The sequence below is a fragment of the Phalacrocorax carbo genome, chromosome 1 (genome assembly GCF_963921805.1).
Source record: "Phalacrocorax carbo chromosome 1, bPhaCar2.1, whole genome shotgun sequence".
In the NCBI taxonomy this organism is placed as follows: domain Eukaryota; kingdom Metazoa; phylum Chordata; class Aves; order Suliformes; family Phalacrocoracidae; genus Phalacrocorax; species Phalacrocorax carbo.
In genome coordinates, this window is record NC_087513.1 from 1,551,605 (window position 1) to 1,565,956 (window position 14,352).

At 49.1% G+C, this 14,352-nt stretch overlaps 1 protein-coding gene across 2 annotated transcripts in view; it reads left to right on the forward strand.

The window, feature by feature from the left end:
• The window catches only part of AHCYL2 (adenosylhomocysteinase like 2), a 116,179-nt gene that overhangs the window by 71,456 nt on the left and 30,371 nt on the right, over positions 1–14,352 (forward strand). Inside the window, exons 1-2 of one of the 2 annotated variants that reach the window (XM_064441634.1) lie at positions 8,381–8,473; positions 12,416–12,524. In XM_064441634.1, the coding sequence (XP_064297704.1) occupies positions 8,420–8,473; positions 12,416–12,524 (163 nt within the window). In that variant the 5' untranslated portion in view covers positions 8,381–8,419. Of the gene's footprint in view, positions 1–8,380; positions 8,474–12,415; positions 12,525–14,352 lie in introns of those variants that run through there. The other variant, XM_064441625.1, reaches the window with a different exon arrangement.

Here is a 14,352-nt window from a genome sequence, read left to right on the forward strand (position 1 = left end):
CCCTGCTCCATCCCTGCTCCGTCCCTGCTCCGTCCCTGCTCCGTCCCTGTTCTGTCCCTGCTCCGTCCCTGTTCTGTCCCTGCTCCGTCCCTGCTCCGTCCCTGTTCTGTCCCTGCTCCGTCCCTGCTCTGTCCCTGCAACTGGGCTAAATGCAAATCATTTAAAAACACGTACCAGGTTCTGCGCGTGGCCATGGGATTGTGAAGTTCATTTCTAACTATATTGAGTTTGAAGCCGAAAGCCGTTCAGCGTTAGAGGTGTCCGTACGCTGTTTCGTTTGACGTTGCATGAACTTTTGACGGCGCCCAGTGCAGTCCTCGTTGCAGGAGACCTACAGCTCTAAATACAGTGTGCCTCTTTGACCTTGCTGTTGTCTCGATCAGGGTATGAGCATTTTGGGGACGCGGGGCTGGAGGCACAGGCAGGCCATGGGTGGACGTCTCCTCCACGCCACGGAGAGCTTGCTCTCGTTTGCTCTGGGCTCAAACGTCGAGGAGAGCTGGGGTCGGCGTGAAATCACGACTGCAAAAATAGGCTGGATCTGAGCGCTTCGCCCGGCGCAGGGTTTTGAACAGAAATGAGGAACTGAGCCACCCGTCTCGCCCCCGAACGCTTGGCTGACGAGGCTGGTTCATAACAAAGACCTCAGCTGGGAGAAGATCCGACCAGGGAAGCCTCCGGTGAGCTCAGGGGCGGGGGGCTCGGCCGCTGGGCTGGTGCATCCCGCTGCGCATCCCTCTGCATCCCCTCTGCCAAGCAAATGTGAGCGCGGGGCGTTTCGCCTATGGAGGGGTGGGACGGCAATGCCAGCGCCTCTGCTTTCCACGTGCCCAAGTGGATGGTGAGTTATTTAGCTTGTTATTTTAATCAGTGCCGAGCCAGCTGATGGCTACTGAATTTCTAGAGGCAGCTTCGGATCTCGCTGCTCGGCGTTGGGATACGATGGCGTTTAGCCAGAATGAGAGTCGTTAAAGTCCGACCTTAACGAGGCCGGTTAGGCATCCTCCCTTGCCAGCGCAGCATCGTTCTTCGGAGTGAGCTGCCTAATTGAAAATGGTCAAGCGAGGGAGGGGATGGTGTCCCCCCCCGGGCCACCCCATCTTGCAGCTATGTTATGTTAAGAACAAATATTTATAGCGCTTTGGGACCAGCGGAGAGGAGGAGTGGGAGAAGCTTTGCAGTGTGTTCTGGGAAACTCTGAATTTCATCAGGATCAGCCTAGTAAACAGTGGTTTTTTTGGCTGCTTTAATTTTTATCATCAGATTCTGTTGTTGAAATAAAACCTCTAACACCTCCGACACCCGTCAGGGCAGCGTGCACTGCTCAGCTTCAGTTTGGTGCTTAAAGAGGTTAGAGTAGATAGCGACAAATATTAAAAATCACTTTGCTTTGCTTCTCCGGTGGAAAGAACTCCCAAAGCAATTGAAAACAGGGTGACATTGCTGCAAAAAGCAGGCAGCGCTTGGGCGACCGAAGGCTGCGTGTCCGGAGGTTGGCTTCGCGTGTCCCCCGAGGGTCTGTGCAGTGCCTTGGGGGCCCAAAAATATTCATGACCCTTCAGAAGCACTGACATTCTGTATCAATATTTGTTATATCTTCCAAGGTTTCTGCTCGTATCTTCCATTTCTGTTTTTGAAGTCACCCCTCTTGGCAGTTCTAAAAATACTTCGGTCGCTATAATAGAAAGTTGGTAGCCTCGTACTCCTGTGAAGGTGGTCTCGCCGCTTTGATCGTTACCTACAAATAAAAGTCAGTGCATCGTGATTTGGTTCAAACCTCATTATTCCCCTTTAATACCCATCATTATGTATCCCCCGCTGTCCCTTTCTTAAGCTTTATGGATTTTATTTTTGTAAAATCACAGTTTATCGTTCTGCTTCTCACTCGTTTTTTTTTATAGCCGGCAATTCTTTCAGCCTTCACCCAAGTTACGTCGTGTTGATACCAACGGCGAGGAAATGAGCTTTGCGTTCAGGGGTTAGCAGCGATAAACTGGGTCATATGCAGCTTTTTAGTTGTTTCTAATGTGGATTTTTGTGGTACTCATTGCAAAAGTGTGGGGTTCTGCTTAAAAACAAGCATCAAACCTCTCCCTCTGCATCTATCCCCCTCTGTAATTTCCTCCCTTATGAATTGGTGCCGCTGGGGCTGGGCCCAGATGGCAAAAACTTATTTAAATAGATCTTTTTTTTCCTTATGGCCGTAGCAATTTCCTTTTGCAGCACGGATGCGTGATTTTATAGATGGTTTAAAGCTGCTGTGGCATCAAACTCCATCTACAAAGGGCTTAAGGTTATGTCCTCTAGCAATGTTTTTAATCAGGATTTTAACTTGACTGATTTGCATTTTATGTGGTTTCTCAGGACAACGTGGGAGTTAACAACCACATTTCAAGTAATAATTAGCCTAAGCTTTAAAATGCTTTATCTTTAAGGTCATTATTTCAAGCAGTCTCTTATGTCTTGACATTCTTACCAAGGCCCTACATTTACTACAGTATATCTCTTATTATTAGTCAAATAACCGAATATTGAAAAAATTAGTGAATGATAATGATAACAACAATAATATCAACAACAATAATAATAATGACAATAACAACAATAATAACAATCCCTTCTGGGTCGCTTCTCAGGAAAACAGGTTAAAATACAGGTTCTCCCGTATTCTGTGTCTCTGACGACTGGGGGTTCTGCAGATTTTGGCTTTGCGGGGCTGCATCTGAGCTGTGATAGAGGTTTGGGGTTTTGCAGACCTGCTGCGAGCCAAATTAGGGCTCACAGGATTTCCCTTATTGGGTAAAACCCCTCAATTTTTCAGGTAATGTACAGCTTGGATTTAATATTGACACCGAACACCTTCGTACCTGCGGTAGTGAGGGAAAAACTTCTGTCTGCGGTCGTGGCACGTGAATTTCTCATCCCTGCGGGGATGGGATGGAAAGAAGGGGAAATTTTGAATTTTGAGGTCTGGGCTCTCTGAGATCCTGCAGCCAGCGAGCACGTCAGGCAGAGGTGCTGTTTCGACTTGGTGTCTTGTTTGTGAAGGTTTTGGCGATTTCAGGTTGTGTCATTGTTCAGATAATCTCTGATTGCGTCGCCTTTAATAGCCATCGTTAGAGAATTAACAGGAGAGGCTTTCGCTGTAACGGTCAACAGTTTTTGCCTAGGGAAAGCGCCTGGACTGTGCCGTAGCATCAAGCCTACGAAGGAGCTGCGAGAGCACGTGAGAGGCTGGCCCAGTATAAATGCACTTACTGCTCGAGGCGATGCGCTGGCTCGTGATGACTCAGTAGGTGTTTTCCATATCCTACACTTTTTCTTTTTTTAAATTCTACAACACAAGTTGCCCCTTCGGCGCAAGCTGAAGCCACATGGAAATAACCGTTTCCTCTTTCGCCTGCCCTGTCATGGGACCGTGACCAGCAGAGCCAGGGGTGGACCGAGGGGTCTGTCGTACAGCTGGGGGAGAGGGTTTCTCTCTTCCCTGTGCTTCGCAGTGTCCCCACGGGGGCTGCCTGCTTTAGGTGTTTGGTATTTTCTGGGTTGTTTTTTTTTAAAGATTTCTCCTTCCCCTTCCCACCAGTTCCAGCAGCAGGGATGGCTGCGCTCGTTCCTGTCACGCCTTGGCTGTAGGTGCTGCTGTTCGCTACCATGGAAGCAAAGATGTTGAAAGAGCCTCTTTTAGTTTTAACTCCAGGTTTCCCACCTGCAGCTTTGCGGCTGTGGGCCACAGAGGATTCTTTTTTTTTTTTAAAAAGAGGTAAACTAAGAGTAAGTCTCAGGCAGTAGAATGAGAGCAGTGGTTTGATAGGTGTGGACCGGGATTTGGTCCTCATTAGCATTTGTCTTGGAGGTCTTAGGACCAAAATTGGTCTCGGTCTTAGTAAAATACAACCAATTGAGGTGTTTGGGGCCATGGTCTGGTGTTTGCACTGTCACAACCTCAGCCCGGTGCTGAACGTGAGTTAGAAATACGCTGGGCTGAGAGTTTGCAGAGTGTGGCGGATCCCCTGCGGGTGGGTGGATCAAGAATCGTTGACTTGAATCATGGAGTCACAGAATCATTAAGGTTGGAAAAGGCCTCCAGGATCACCAAGCCCAACCACCAACCCAACACCCCCAGGCCTCCTAAACCATGGCCCCAAGTGCCACGTCTGCACGGTGTTTGAACCCCTCCAGGGACGGTGACTCCCCCACCTCTCTGGGCAGCCTGTGCCAATCCCTGACCGCTCTGGCAGGGAAGGCATTTCCCCTCATCTCCAACCTAAACCTCCCCTGACGCAGCCTGAGGCCGTTCCCTCTCATCCTAAATTGAATTTCTAACACGCTTGGCAGCTGCTTTGGCCCAGGTGGGTGACTCTCCATGCCCATCCTTTCTGTCCCGAGTCCTGTAGGTAAGGTCAGCCTTATCCTGCATGTTCTCGAGCTGTTTTTTTCAGAAGGAAGAGGCCAAAGGGTTAAATGTGCGTGTTAATCCCAGAGTCGGTCGCCGTGTGACCTTTTGGCTGGAGAACTGGAATCTTAAACACTTTGAGCTCCAGTTAAAGTTTTGGCTCAGTGAGCAGCATTGTCAGGATTACGTATTAATTTAAGTCACGCAAAACTATGGAATAAATGGGTTTGGCGAGTCCCTTCCTTGAAGCGGGATGATCTAGGCTCAGGAGGTGGATTAGCAGAACAGAAGCTGCCTGAAATGATGAAGCTGAGGGTTGCAGCTTCCTTCAAGCACGGAGCGAGCTCACATCGTGGTGGAGGGGGAGGAAGGCGTCGCTGGTAACGCGCAAGGGGAGCGGGTCTCCTCCCAGGTGCCTTTCAGATGCCGACACCTGGTACCTACACACACATCTCTGGTTTCACGGGGGAAGGTGGAGCAGGTCGACTTCTGGAGGAAACTAGCTCTTCCTTCATGAATAGGGATGAGAGGGCGGGAGGAGGAGGTTTGGTCTGGGAGCTGCAAGCCCTGGGCTCTGGTGGAACATCAGAAGAGCCATGGTGGTCCTCTCCGTTCTAGTCACAGCTGCAAACTTACTTCTCTCACAATCTTTACCCTTTATTTTAAAAAAGAAAATAATTAATTGACTCTATCACTTGGCATCACAGATGGGTAAGAAGTCTCTCCACTGGGAAAAGACCTTCCAGGCAGTTTGTCACACGATTAACCAACTAGTGGCAGCTCTTGAAGCCCACAGACTTGACCTGACGTTCCATATGTGAATAGATGGATTTTAATCAGCTCCATAACTTCCTTTTTATTTCCCATGTTCGTGGCAGGTGGATTTGCAAGCCGTTAGCAATGCCGGAGAGCTTGTGTGACTTAATCGCACAGAAAACCGTTGTTTTCTCCCTTTGTTCCTTTAAAAAAACAAGAAAAAGAACCACAGCTAAGAATAAATTCAAGACACCAGCACTACAAAAACGCTGCGCTCACAAAATTGAAAAGTTCAGAGAATTTAGAGGGATGGTTCCTCTTGCACGTTGCGCAAGCGGTGGGGGATTTGATAGCTGTTATGCTATTTTAAGGTTTCATTTAGCAATTTTTAAGTAGAAAATGTTCCCAGCCCACGGCTAAACTAACGCAGAGGGAGGCTGCAGTAAGGTTGGTCTCCGACCATGATTAAAAAGCAGATGTTAATCGTGCAGGGTTTATTAAATTATAGCCGTAACTCAGATTTTACTGGGATTGAACACGATTCTCCTGGTTTTATTTGAAGATCGAGCCAGATTACAACTGACATGCGACTTGCAAAAGATCCCTGAGCTGTGGACTGGAGGGGCAGGAAAGAACTTTATTTTTAGCGTATTTATAGATTAGATGTTCTTAATTTTAGTGTCTTAGACTCAGTCTTTACTGACAAAAAAAGGCTTCCCCCCATCCCAGAAAAGCTATTTGATTTAAGCATCTTGATGCGATAACCTACTGGAAAAAGTAGTTTGTGCTTCGGTGGTGTGAGCTTCGTGGCCCCCTTTCCAGGCTTTCCTTGGCTTACCCTGGGCTGAAGTAGCACCTCCCTTAGGATTTTGCATGAAAACAATCGTCAGTAATGTTAAAAATTAAAAACTTAACTTGAAAACACAACTTTGGCTGTAGCATCAGTTGAGGCAAATGGTGCTAACCCCAGTCCCATATTTCCTGACATATTTCCATGTTGGAGATAATCCATATTTCCATTTTTCAATTACTCTACAGATCCATTAAAGTTGGGAATCCTGGGTTTTTTCCCCCTTCACAAAGCAGGCGTTGCTTTCATAGAGCCCAGGAATTTTTATTCTTTTAGTGGACTCCTTGAAACCTGCTCTAGGGGTGTAAATGCCCTCATGGCTCGTGCTTGTCCGCAGAAACGCTTTGGAGGAGCATTTCCAAGCCATGTTTCCCTGGCAGCGTTTTCCCCATCGTGCTGGGCATCCACTGGACAACAGTGACAACAACTGAGGAGCAATGTTGTAGTACAGGCTGGGGGGGACCTGCTGGAGAGCGGCTCTGCCGAGAGGCCCTGGGGGTGCTGGGGGGCAGCGAGGCGACCCTGAGCCAGCACCGGGCCAAGGGGGCCAAGGGGGCCAGCGGTGCCCTGGGGGGCATGGAAAGGAGTGTGGCCAGCAGGGCGAGGGAGGTTCTCCTCCCCCTCTGCTCTGCCCCAGTGAGGCCACATCTGGGGGGCTGCGTCCAGTTCTGGGCCCCCCAGTTCAAGAAGGACAGGGAACTGCTGGAGCAAGGCCAGCGCAGAGCTGCCAAGGGGATCAGGGGCTGGAGCATCTCCCTTGTGAGGAAAGGCTGAGAGACCTGGGCTTGTTCAGCCTGGAGAAGAGAAGGCTGAGGGGGGATCTCATCAGTGCTTATAAATACCTGAAGGGCGGGTGTCAGGGGGATGGGGCCGGGCTCTTTTCAGCGGTGCCCAACGCCAGGCCAAGGGGCCACGGGCACAAGCTGGAACACGGGAAGTTCCCCCTGAACATGAGGCCAAACCCCTTTGCTGTGCGGGTGCCAGAGCAGGGGCACAGGCTGCCCAGAGAGGCTGTGGGGTCCCTTCCCTGGAGACATTCACCCCCCGCCTGGACGCGGCCCTGTGCCCCTGCTCTGGGGGTGCCTACTCCAGCAGGGGTGGGACGGGGTGAGCTCCAGGGGTCCCTGCCAGCCCCCACCAGTCCGGGACTCTGTGATATCAAATCTGCGCAATATTAATTCAGATTAGTGATAAATTATTTCTAAAGCATATGTATATAATAATACATAGAGCTGGGGGGAGCTTCTTTCTCATATTGAGTTAGAATTGGCGTTGAGGTCAATCGGCGATGCCCTGTCGCTTCCCAACTCCCCCTTCTTTGGAAGCAAATCTTGATGTTCTCTACGGGAATTGTCTTGGGTACATTGTCAGGGACAAAACTCTTTGGATAAGAGCTCTAACCACTAAATAAATAAAAAATGCCCTGCATCAGATCTGCTCGGGCACTGGTAGCAAAGCGTCGTGCTTCCCAAACCCTGGATGCTGGGCGAGCATCCCTCCGGTGTTAGCCACAGCATTTTTGCTGCTGCTGTCGGTACCTGCAAGGTGAGAAGAGGCTAGATATAAGGAAGATGAGGGCAGTGAAGCAGTGGAACCGGCTGCCCAGAGAGGTGGGAGATGCCCCATCCCTGGGGACATCCCAGGCCAGGCTGGACGGGGCTCTGAGCAACCTGGTCTGGTTGAAGATGTCCCTGCTCACTGCAGGGGGGTTGGACTAGGTGGTCTCTGAAGGTTCCTCCCAACCCAAACCAGTCTGTGATTTGATGATTCTAAGCAGAACAGTCCGACACAGGAATAGCGCGATGGGTGTTGGAGTCTGGACCCTTCCAAGGACGGGCTCGCTGCACTTGCTGCCGTGAGGGACGGAGCAGGGACCGGCATAATTAAAAACCACTTTGCCGTCTAACAAATGCCTTCGTTGTTTTTGTTGCTCATTAGTTAATTTTCTTCTAATGAGGTTCTGTTAACGTAATCATCTGACATTGGGGAAAAAGAAAGTGGGGGGGAGAACCCAAGTTAAAAAGAGCCTAATTAGCAAGTTAATTATAGCGAGCAGGGAAATGTTCTGGTTATATAAATAAGCTATTGTTATGCGCACACAAGCCGGGCCATGTTAAAAACTGCCGCTAACTGTCTAGAGGTCAGGCAAACGCTGTAATTCAACATAAAACAGAAGTAGGGCTTGTTTGGCGGGACGCCTCATTAAGTCTTGGGGTCCTTTCCTGCCAAATAAAAAAAAATCGAGTCTGAAAATCTGAGCGGTTCCCCTTCCCTCCCTCCCTCCCTCCCTCTCCCTCCACCCCGCAGCTGAAACCAGAGCGGGCAGGATCGGGATCGGCGGGGCTGGGAGGTATAAACGGGGGGGCAGCCCCTGCCCCGGCGGGAGACGGTGCGGAGGGGCTGTCGGTGATGCCGTCATGCCGAACAAGAAGAAATACAATGTGAACGGAGATTCGGGGATTAAAGCCCAGGTGAGGGCAGTCTTTAATATCGTAATATCATGTTTCTATTTCAAAATACGTTTCTTTCTCTCTATCCCCTTTTTTCCCCCTCCTCCTTTCCTTGCTGTTTCCCCCAATCACTTATTTCTGGAGTTGGCTGCACCCCCTCTTAGAGAAAACCCCATCTCCAGAGGTCTTCTCTTCATTTTCTCTTGGGAGCAGGAGGTTTGAAAACGATGAAGTGTTGAGCCAAACACGTTGCTCTGGGGTTGTTCTTCGGAGCACCGTGATGGAGGAGTCGATGGGTTTGCGAGCAGGGAGATTGCCCAGGAAAACCTTGGCCGGCGAGACTTTTGTGCTTGGTGAAGTAGCGTAGAGCGGCTCTTCGTGGTGGAAACCCCAGGTGGAAATGAGAGCTCATTTGAAATGTAATGAGCACGCACCTGCATTTGGAAGCCATTAACCCCTTGTACCTCTGGAGGTGAGGTTTTTCACCTTGAATTGGTGTTTTTTCCTGCTGGAGGTGGAGAGCAGCAGCGTTGGTGTAGCTGCAGAGCAGGTTGGACTCCTAAATCCAAGCAGCTGCAGCTCTCAAAGGCTTCACGATCTCTCCTTTGAGCTTTCGCCTGTTCGGAGTTGGCTGTTACCTTCAAAGGTGTTTCGGTTTGAGCTGAGAGAGTTCAACCTGGAACCAAATCACTGTTCTCATCCCTGGCTTGAACACCCCCATCTTTCCAGCTGGGCTGGAATGTGGCATGTTGTGCCACCGGTCACCTTGCGCCGTTTGGTAGGGAATTAAACAAGAGTTGTGGTCTGGGTGAGCAGGGTCGGGTTTTCTCTTTGTGGCTGGATCGAGTGTGCGTTGCTGAAACTTCAACTCTGAAATGAAGATGCGTTGTGGAAACTGGTTTAAGGGTATATTGCTGCCAGCACCTTGTACCCTTCACATGCCCATGTGATACCGAATTTAGCACTGGAGGAAGGTGATGTCTCAAATAAATCTAATTCCAGCCCCTATTCCTGCCCGCTCTCTGTTCGAAGGATAAAGTCAAAAGACGTTGGTGAAGGGTCAACGCTAGCAAAAGCAGACCTGAGCCTTGACCTGGCAGAGACCCCTTCCCGACGTTCCCCTCTTCTGACGCCTCCTTCCACCTCTTGCCAGTCAGTCCCGTGCTCAGCTAAAGCTAAACCCAGCTTGTGGCAGCGTTTAAACCCTTGAAGGGGTTTAGGGTAGGGTTTATCATAAAGTCTAGTTCTAGTTTGGCCTAATTTGGTTCATGACTGACTTTGCATTTTGGGAGGTTCTTGCCTATCAATGTTGAACATGGAGGAACTTCAAGAGCTCTGAATGCTGTTATCAATATTATTGTGTCGTTTGAAGTAGTTGCTTTGAATGTCCTTGAAGAGATGATGTAGAAAAGGAAAACGCTAACTATAATACAAATTATTCGCCCTTTGTTAGACTTCCAGCGTATCTGGCGTTGCCGAGAGCATCGTTTTGCACAAATAACCTGATGCTTTGTGAAGCTGCTCAGCTGTTGAGGGATTTGTTTTAAATTAAAAAAGCAAAAAAAGAAGTCAACAGCTTCTTCAAAAAGAATAAAAAATATGGTGTGTGCAAAGACCTCGTCCCACCGGGATCAGAGGTGTTAATCTGCCACGCAACTCTTGACTGTAATATGAGTTTGGCGTGGCTTTTTTTTTCTCCCTTGTGTGTTTCCTGATCCGGTGCCGTTCTGTTGTTTGGTTTAAGATTAGCAGGAAAAAAAAAAAAAAAAAGAGCTTCCAGGTGCTGCTGCAAATCCTCTCCCAGGTCCTCTCCCGCCTCCCCAGCAGCTTGGGCCGGCTGTCCCCGGCCAGCTCAGACTTGGCTTCACAGGGGACTCTGAATTTGCCACCCGAGACCTCCGTCACCTTTCTGCTTCACTTACAGGCCCAAGGAGCCGGGTACCAGCCCTCCAGCGTCAGCAGCCCGTCTCAAGTGCGATGCCAAGTGCTGCTACTTGAACCACTGAGCCTGAATTTGAGTTCCCAGAACGGGATCAAAATCTTTATGGTTAGGTGACTTCTTTAAACAAAACTAACTTCTCAAAATACCCCAAGGCGTTAAGTTAATAGACTCAATTAGGTATTATGGAGATGTAAATATTTAACCCTGTCGCACCAGACTGAGTCAACTGATGCCCGTAGCAAAGTCCAAGGGAATTTGAAATTGGAAGTCGTGTTCCCAATTTCCCTCAGATTCGGCACAAATTGTGAACATGGCGGGAGCATCAGTAGTTGGCTGACAAAGTGATGAGTTAAAATGTGCCCTAAACCAATAAGCCTGTTCTCCCAAATGCTTAAATATGGCCCAGGAGCCACACAGAGAGAGAACTAAAAGGGACGTTGAGCTGCTGGTGTGGTTTCGAGATGCGCCGTGTCCCTTGGGCAAGGCGGGCGGGCTCTGAGCAGCTTTAGTTCTGTTGAAATGTGTCCGATGGTCGTGAAGCCTTTCTGGGGTCGCTAGCTGAAGGTTGGTGCTGATGTGAGCACAGAAGCATTAAGACAAGTTCAACCCGAGATGCACGTCAACGGGGCACGGAAGGGTTGCGTTTCTGCTGTAAAATCACTGATAATCATCTGTAAGAGCAGATGTTTGCTTTATGTGAAAACCTGGACTTGGGTGGTTTATAGTAAGGAAATACCAATTATTCGGCCTTCTTGCTCTTCTCTTCGACCAAGGGCAGGAGTAAAATGGTGCTTGGAGGAAGAGGTTCTTCTCCTCCAAGCAATGCATTGGCCAAGGAGGGCGTGAAGCCGCTGGCAGGAGCCTGTTCCATAAATACAAATGGTAAACGTCATCTTCCCCTTAAAATTGCCTAGATAAAAGTGACACTTCTTCACTTATCTCTTCTGTCCTCTGCATGCTTTGGAGCAGGTCAGCGTTGCCGACTTAAAATAAATACTTATCTCTCGGCTTGGCAGTTATCGCAGCCATAACGTGGGCTGAGCCTGCTTGGGCTCAGCCGCTCCCAGACCCACTGCCGCTCCTGGGGCTTCGCGAGGGCTCCTGGGGAGTCTGGGATCTTCATTCCTTGGTGGTGACTGAAATGGAAACGGGCTCGGTTCTTCGCCTCGGGTTGTGCAGGTTGCTATTTCTCACCGCAACAATTTGTTTCGAGGAGGTGAGCTCCATTAAAACAGAGGGTAGATTCAAGATGCCACGAAATATTGGTGCTACATCCATTGCCGTGGCGTTATTGTAGGCGTTGCTGGTCAGTGATAGTTGGTTCCTTCTCTCCAACTTGGATAATTACATTTTGCCGGTCTGCACATCGCTTCCTTTACACGCCTCATCCTTCATTCCTTGATTCGTTGTACAGAGTTGTGGACTCTTAAATGCAATACCCTTAAATACTTGTGTCCTCCACGCTCCCAACAGCTGCAACAGCCTCGGGTGATGTGTCTAATCTCAAGCGTTTCTCAACACAGAGTGCAGCTGGAAGCGGTGTTCGTTACTTGAAGTGTTTTTATTTTTGCCTTTTGAATTTCGTAGAGCAAACAGGGACCGCCTCATACGGGTCACCACCATAAACGTTGCAAGACAGGTCAGTGTCCGCGTCAGCTCTGCGAATGTTGGGTAGCCCTAACGGGGCTTCTCCTGCGACAAATAACCCTTATCGTCAGCATTTTGGGAAAATAAGTTTGTGTGTAATGGGGACAGAAGCTTTCTAATTTGTATCATTAAAAGAGGAGCTTCAAGGTATTTGAAAGACAAGTGTGTCGATGCTGCGTCTGGTGGAGGGTCTGAAATTAAACAAAGTTGGCAATTCAGCGTACCCTGTCTCCAGTCAATAAATAGGAGCTGCGGTTCAGCCCGCACCTGAGATGTGTCGGTGCCTGCTCAAGGCTTTGGGTTCTCGGGATTAATCCTCTGTGTCAGACTGTTGGGCTCTTACGTCTGACTTAACTATTAATTTCTTTTAACAGATCCAGTTTGCTGACCAAAAGCAAGAATTCAACAAGCGCCCGACGAAGATCGGCCGCCGTTCGCTTTCCCGCTCCATCTCGCAGTCCTCGACAGATAGCTACAGCTCAGGTGTGTGCCGTCACGGCATCGATTGCTCCTATTTATTGTCATAATTAAAAGTTTAAGATTATTTAAAAGCAAACTGAAATCTTTTACCGTTATATAAAGTTATGTACGGTTGTGCTCCTGCGAGGAGCAGGGAGCTGGCCTCAATGATCCTTGTGGGTCCCCCCCAACTCGAGATGTTCTACGATCCTGTGATCTTACAGCATCTCTGCAGACCAACAGGGTTTGTCCTGCGTTTTGCAGCAGCTCAGGGATCTCCCCGCTCTGCTGTGCTGTGTGGTGTCGGAGGGAAGGCACGGGAAGGGGGTTGTTGCAGGTTTTTTTTCATCTTCTTGTATAGTTGGATGGAAAATCAAGATACTCCGCCGCTCTTCACACTTCTGATCCCTCCTTACAACCCTCGTGTGTGGTTGCTTCTGGCTTTCCTCCCCTCTTTCCCTTTCTTTTCCTTCCAGGCTCAGCAACAGTGTTCCTGCTACATCCATGCTCGCACGTCATCTTCCCTTCCCGTTCTTGAACAAATCCATGTGGATCCCACTGTAGGTTTGGACTCACCCATGGCTCGTGAAATTGGAGTCTTTGGAAGAGCAGTGGTGACCTTTGAAGGCCACGCATGTCTTCTGTGTTTTTCCTCCTGGAATCCGTGAAATGAAACTTGTAGTGAGCGGCGGACTTGCGGTTTGGAGTTGCTGGCTGTGCTTACGGGAACTCACTGCGGAGGGAGGCTGGGTTTGTTGGGGGGGGGGTGGGTTATTTTCTTTCAAATTTCAGGGCTCTTCTGAAGGATTGGTTGTGGAAATTCAATTTGTCTGGGCTAATGTTCGGTGCTTTGTGCAGCATTATCTGGAAACCTTCAGAGTCTGGTCGCCCTGGCAGCAGGCTCGTTCCTGTGAGCACATGGCACAGCAAAGTTTTGGGTTGTCCTGTGTAGGTGCTCCAATTGTTTTCTTTTCTTTGAATATGCATGATTTTCAGTGTAGACAACTGAAACTTCATTTCTGGAGCGGTCCAGGAAGATTTCATAAAACCCAATCAAAGGTAGATCCCCATAAAAACAAGACTAATTTTAGTGAGTGCCCTGTTCATCAAACATTCAACATTTATCAATCATTTAACATCTAGAGCTGATGCAAAAGAAAGGCAGCACAAGAAGGTCCTGAAAAACAAGTCTTCTGGTGGAAATTGGCATTTTTCCTTACAGGAAAGAGCGCAGCTTTGAGAGAACGACTGCTAAAACTTGCCTTGACTTTGAGTGAAGAAGGCGAGCTGCCCTGCGCTTCATGAACAGTCTCTAGCATTGGTTTATCCAGCAAATAAGTCGCTGTGACCATGGAGTGCTGAGGAAACTCAGTGCCACCGCACTTGCCAGCACGGAGGGACGCCACCGGTCCGTTCGGTAGAACGTTATGCTCCCAAGAGCTAAATTTTCCCTAGTCCAGTAACACCCGTGTGGGACTGGCATCATAGCTCACCTTCCAGGGTCCTCTTTTCTTTGTTTCTGAATATGTCATTAAGTATTATTACTGTGCCGGAGAGCTCGTGTCACTTCAGGAGTTGGTTATGAGGATAGTGGCTTTCCAGGAATAGGGAGAGGTCATCAGGGATGTTCTCAGATTGTTCACGATGGGTCCACCCGGGATCCTCGGCACTTTGAAGGGAACACTGCTTGCTACCTGAAATGTTACAGCTACTGTCCTAGCCGGGACCATCGCAGAAAGGAATTTGGGTCCAACTTCCCATCCCTCAAGGAGACTTAATGCATCTGATCCCCTCCTGGTCCTGGTCCCTTGAAGAAGATGCAGAAGAAATCAGCTTCCAATGCAAGGCTACA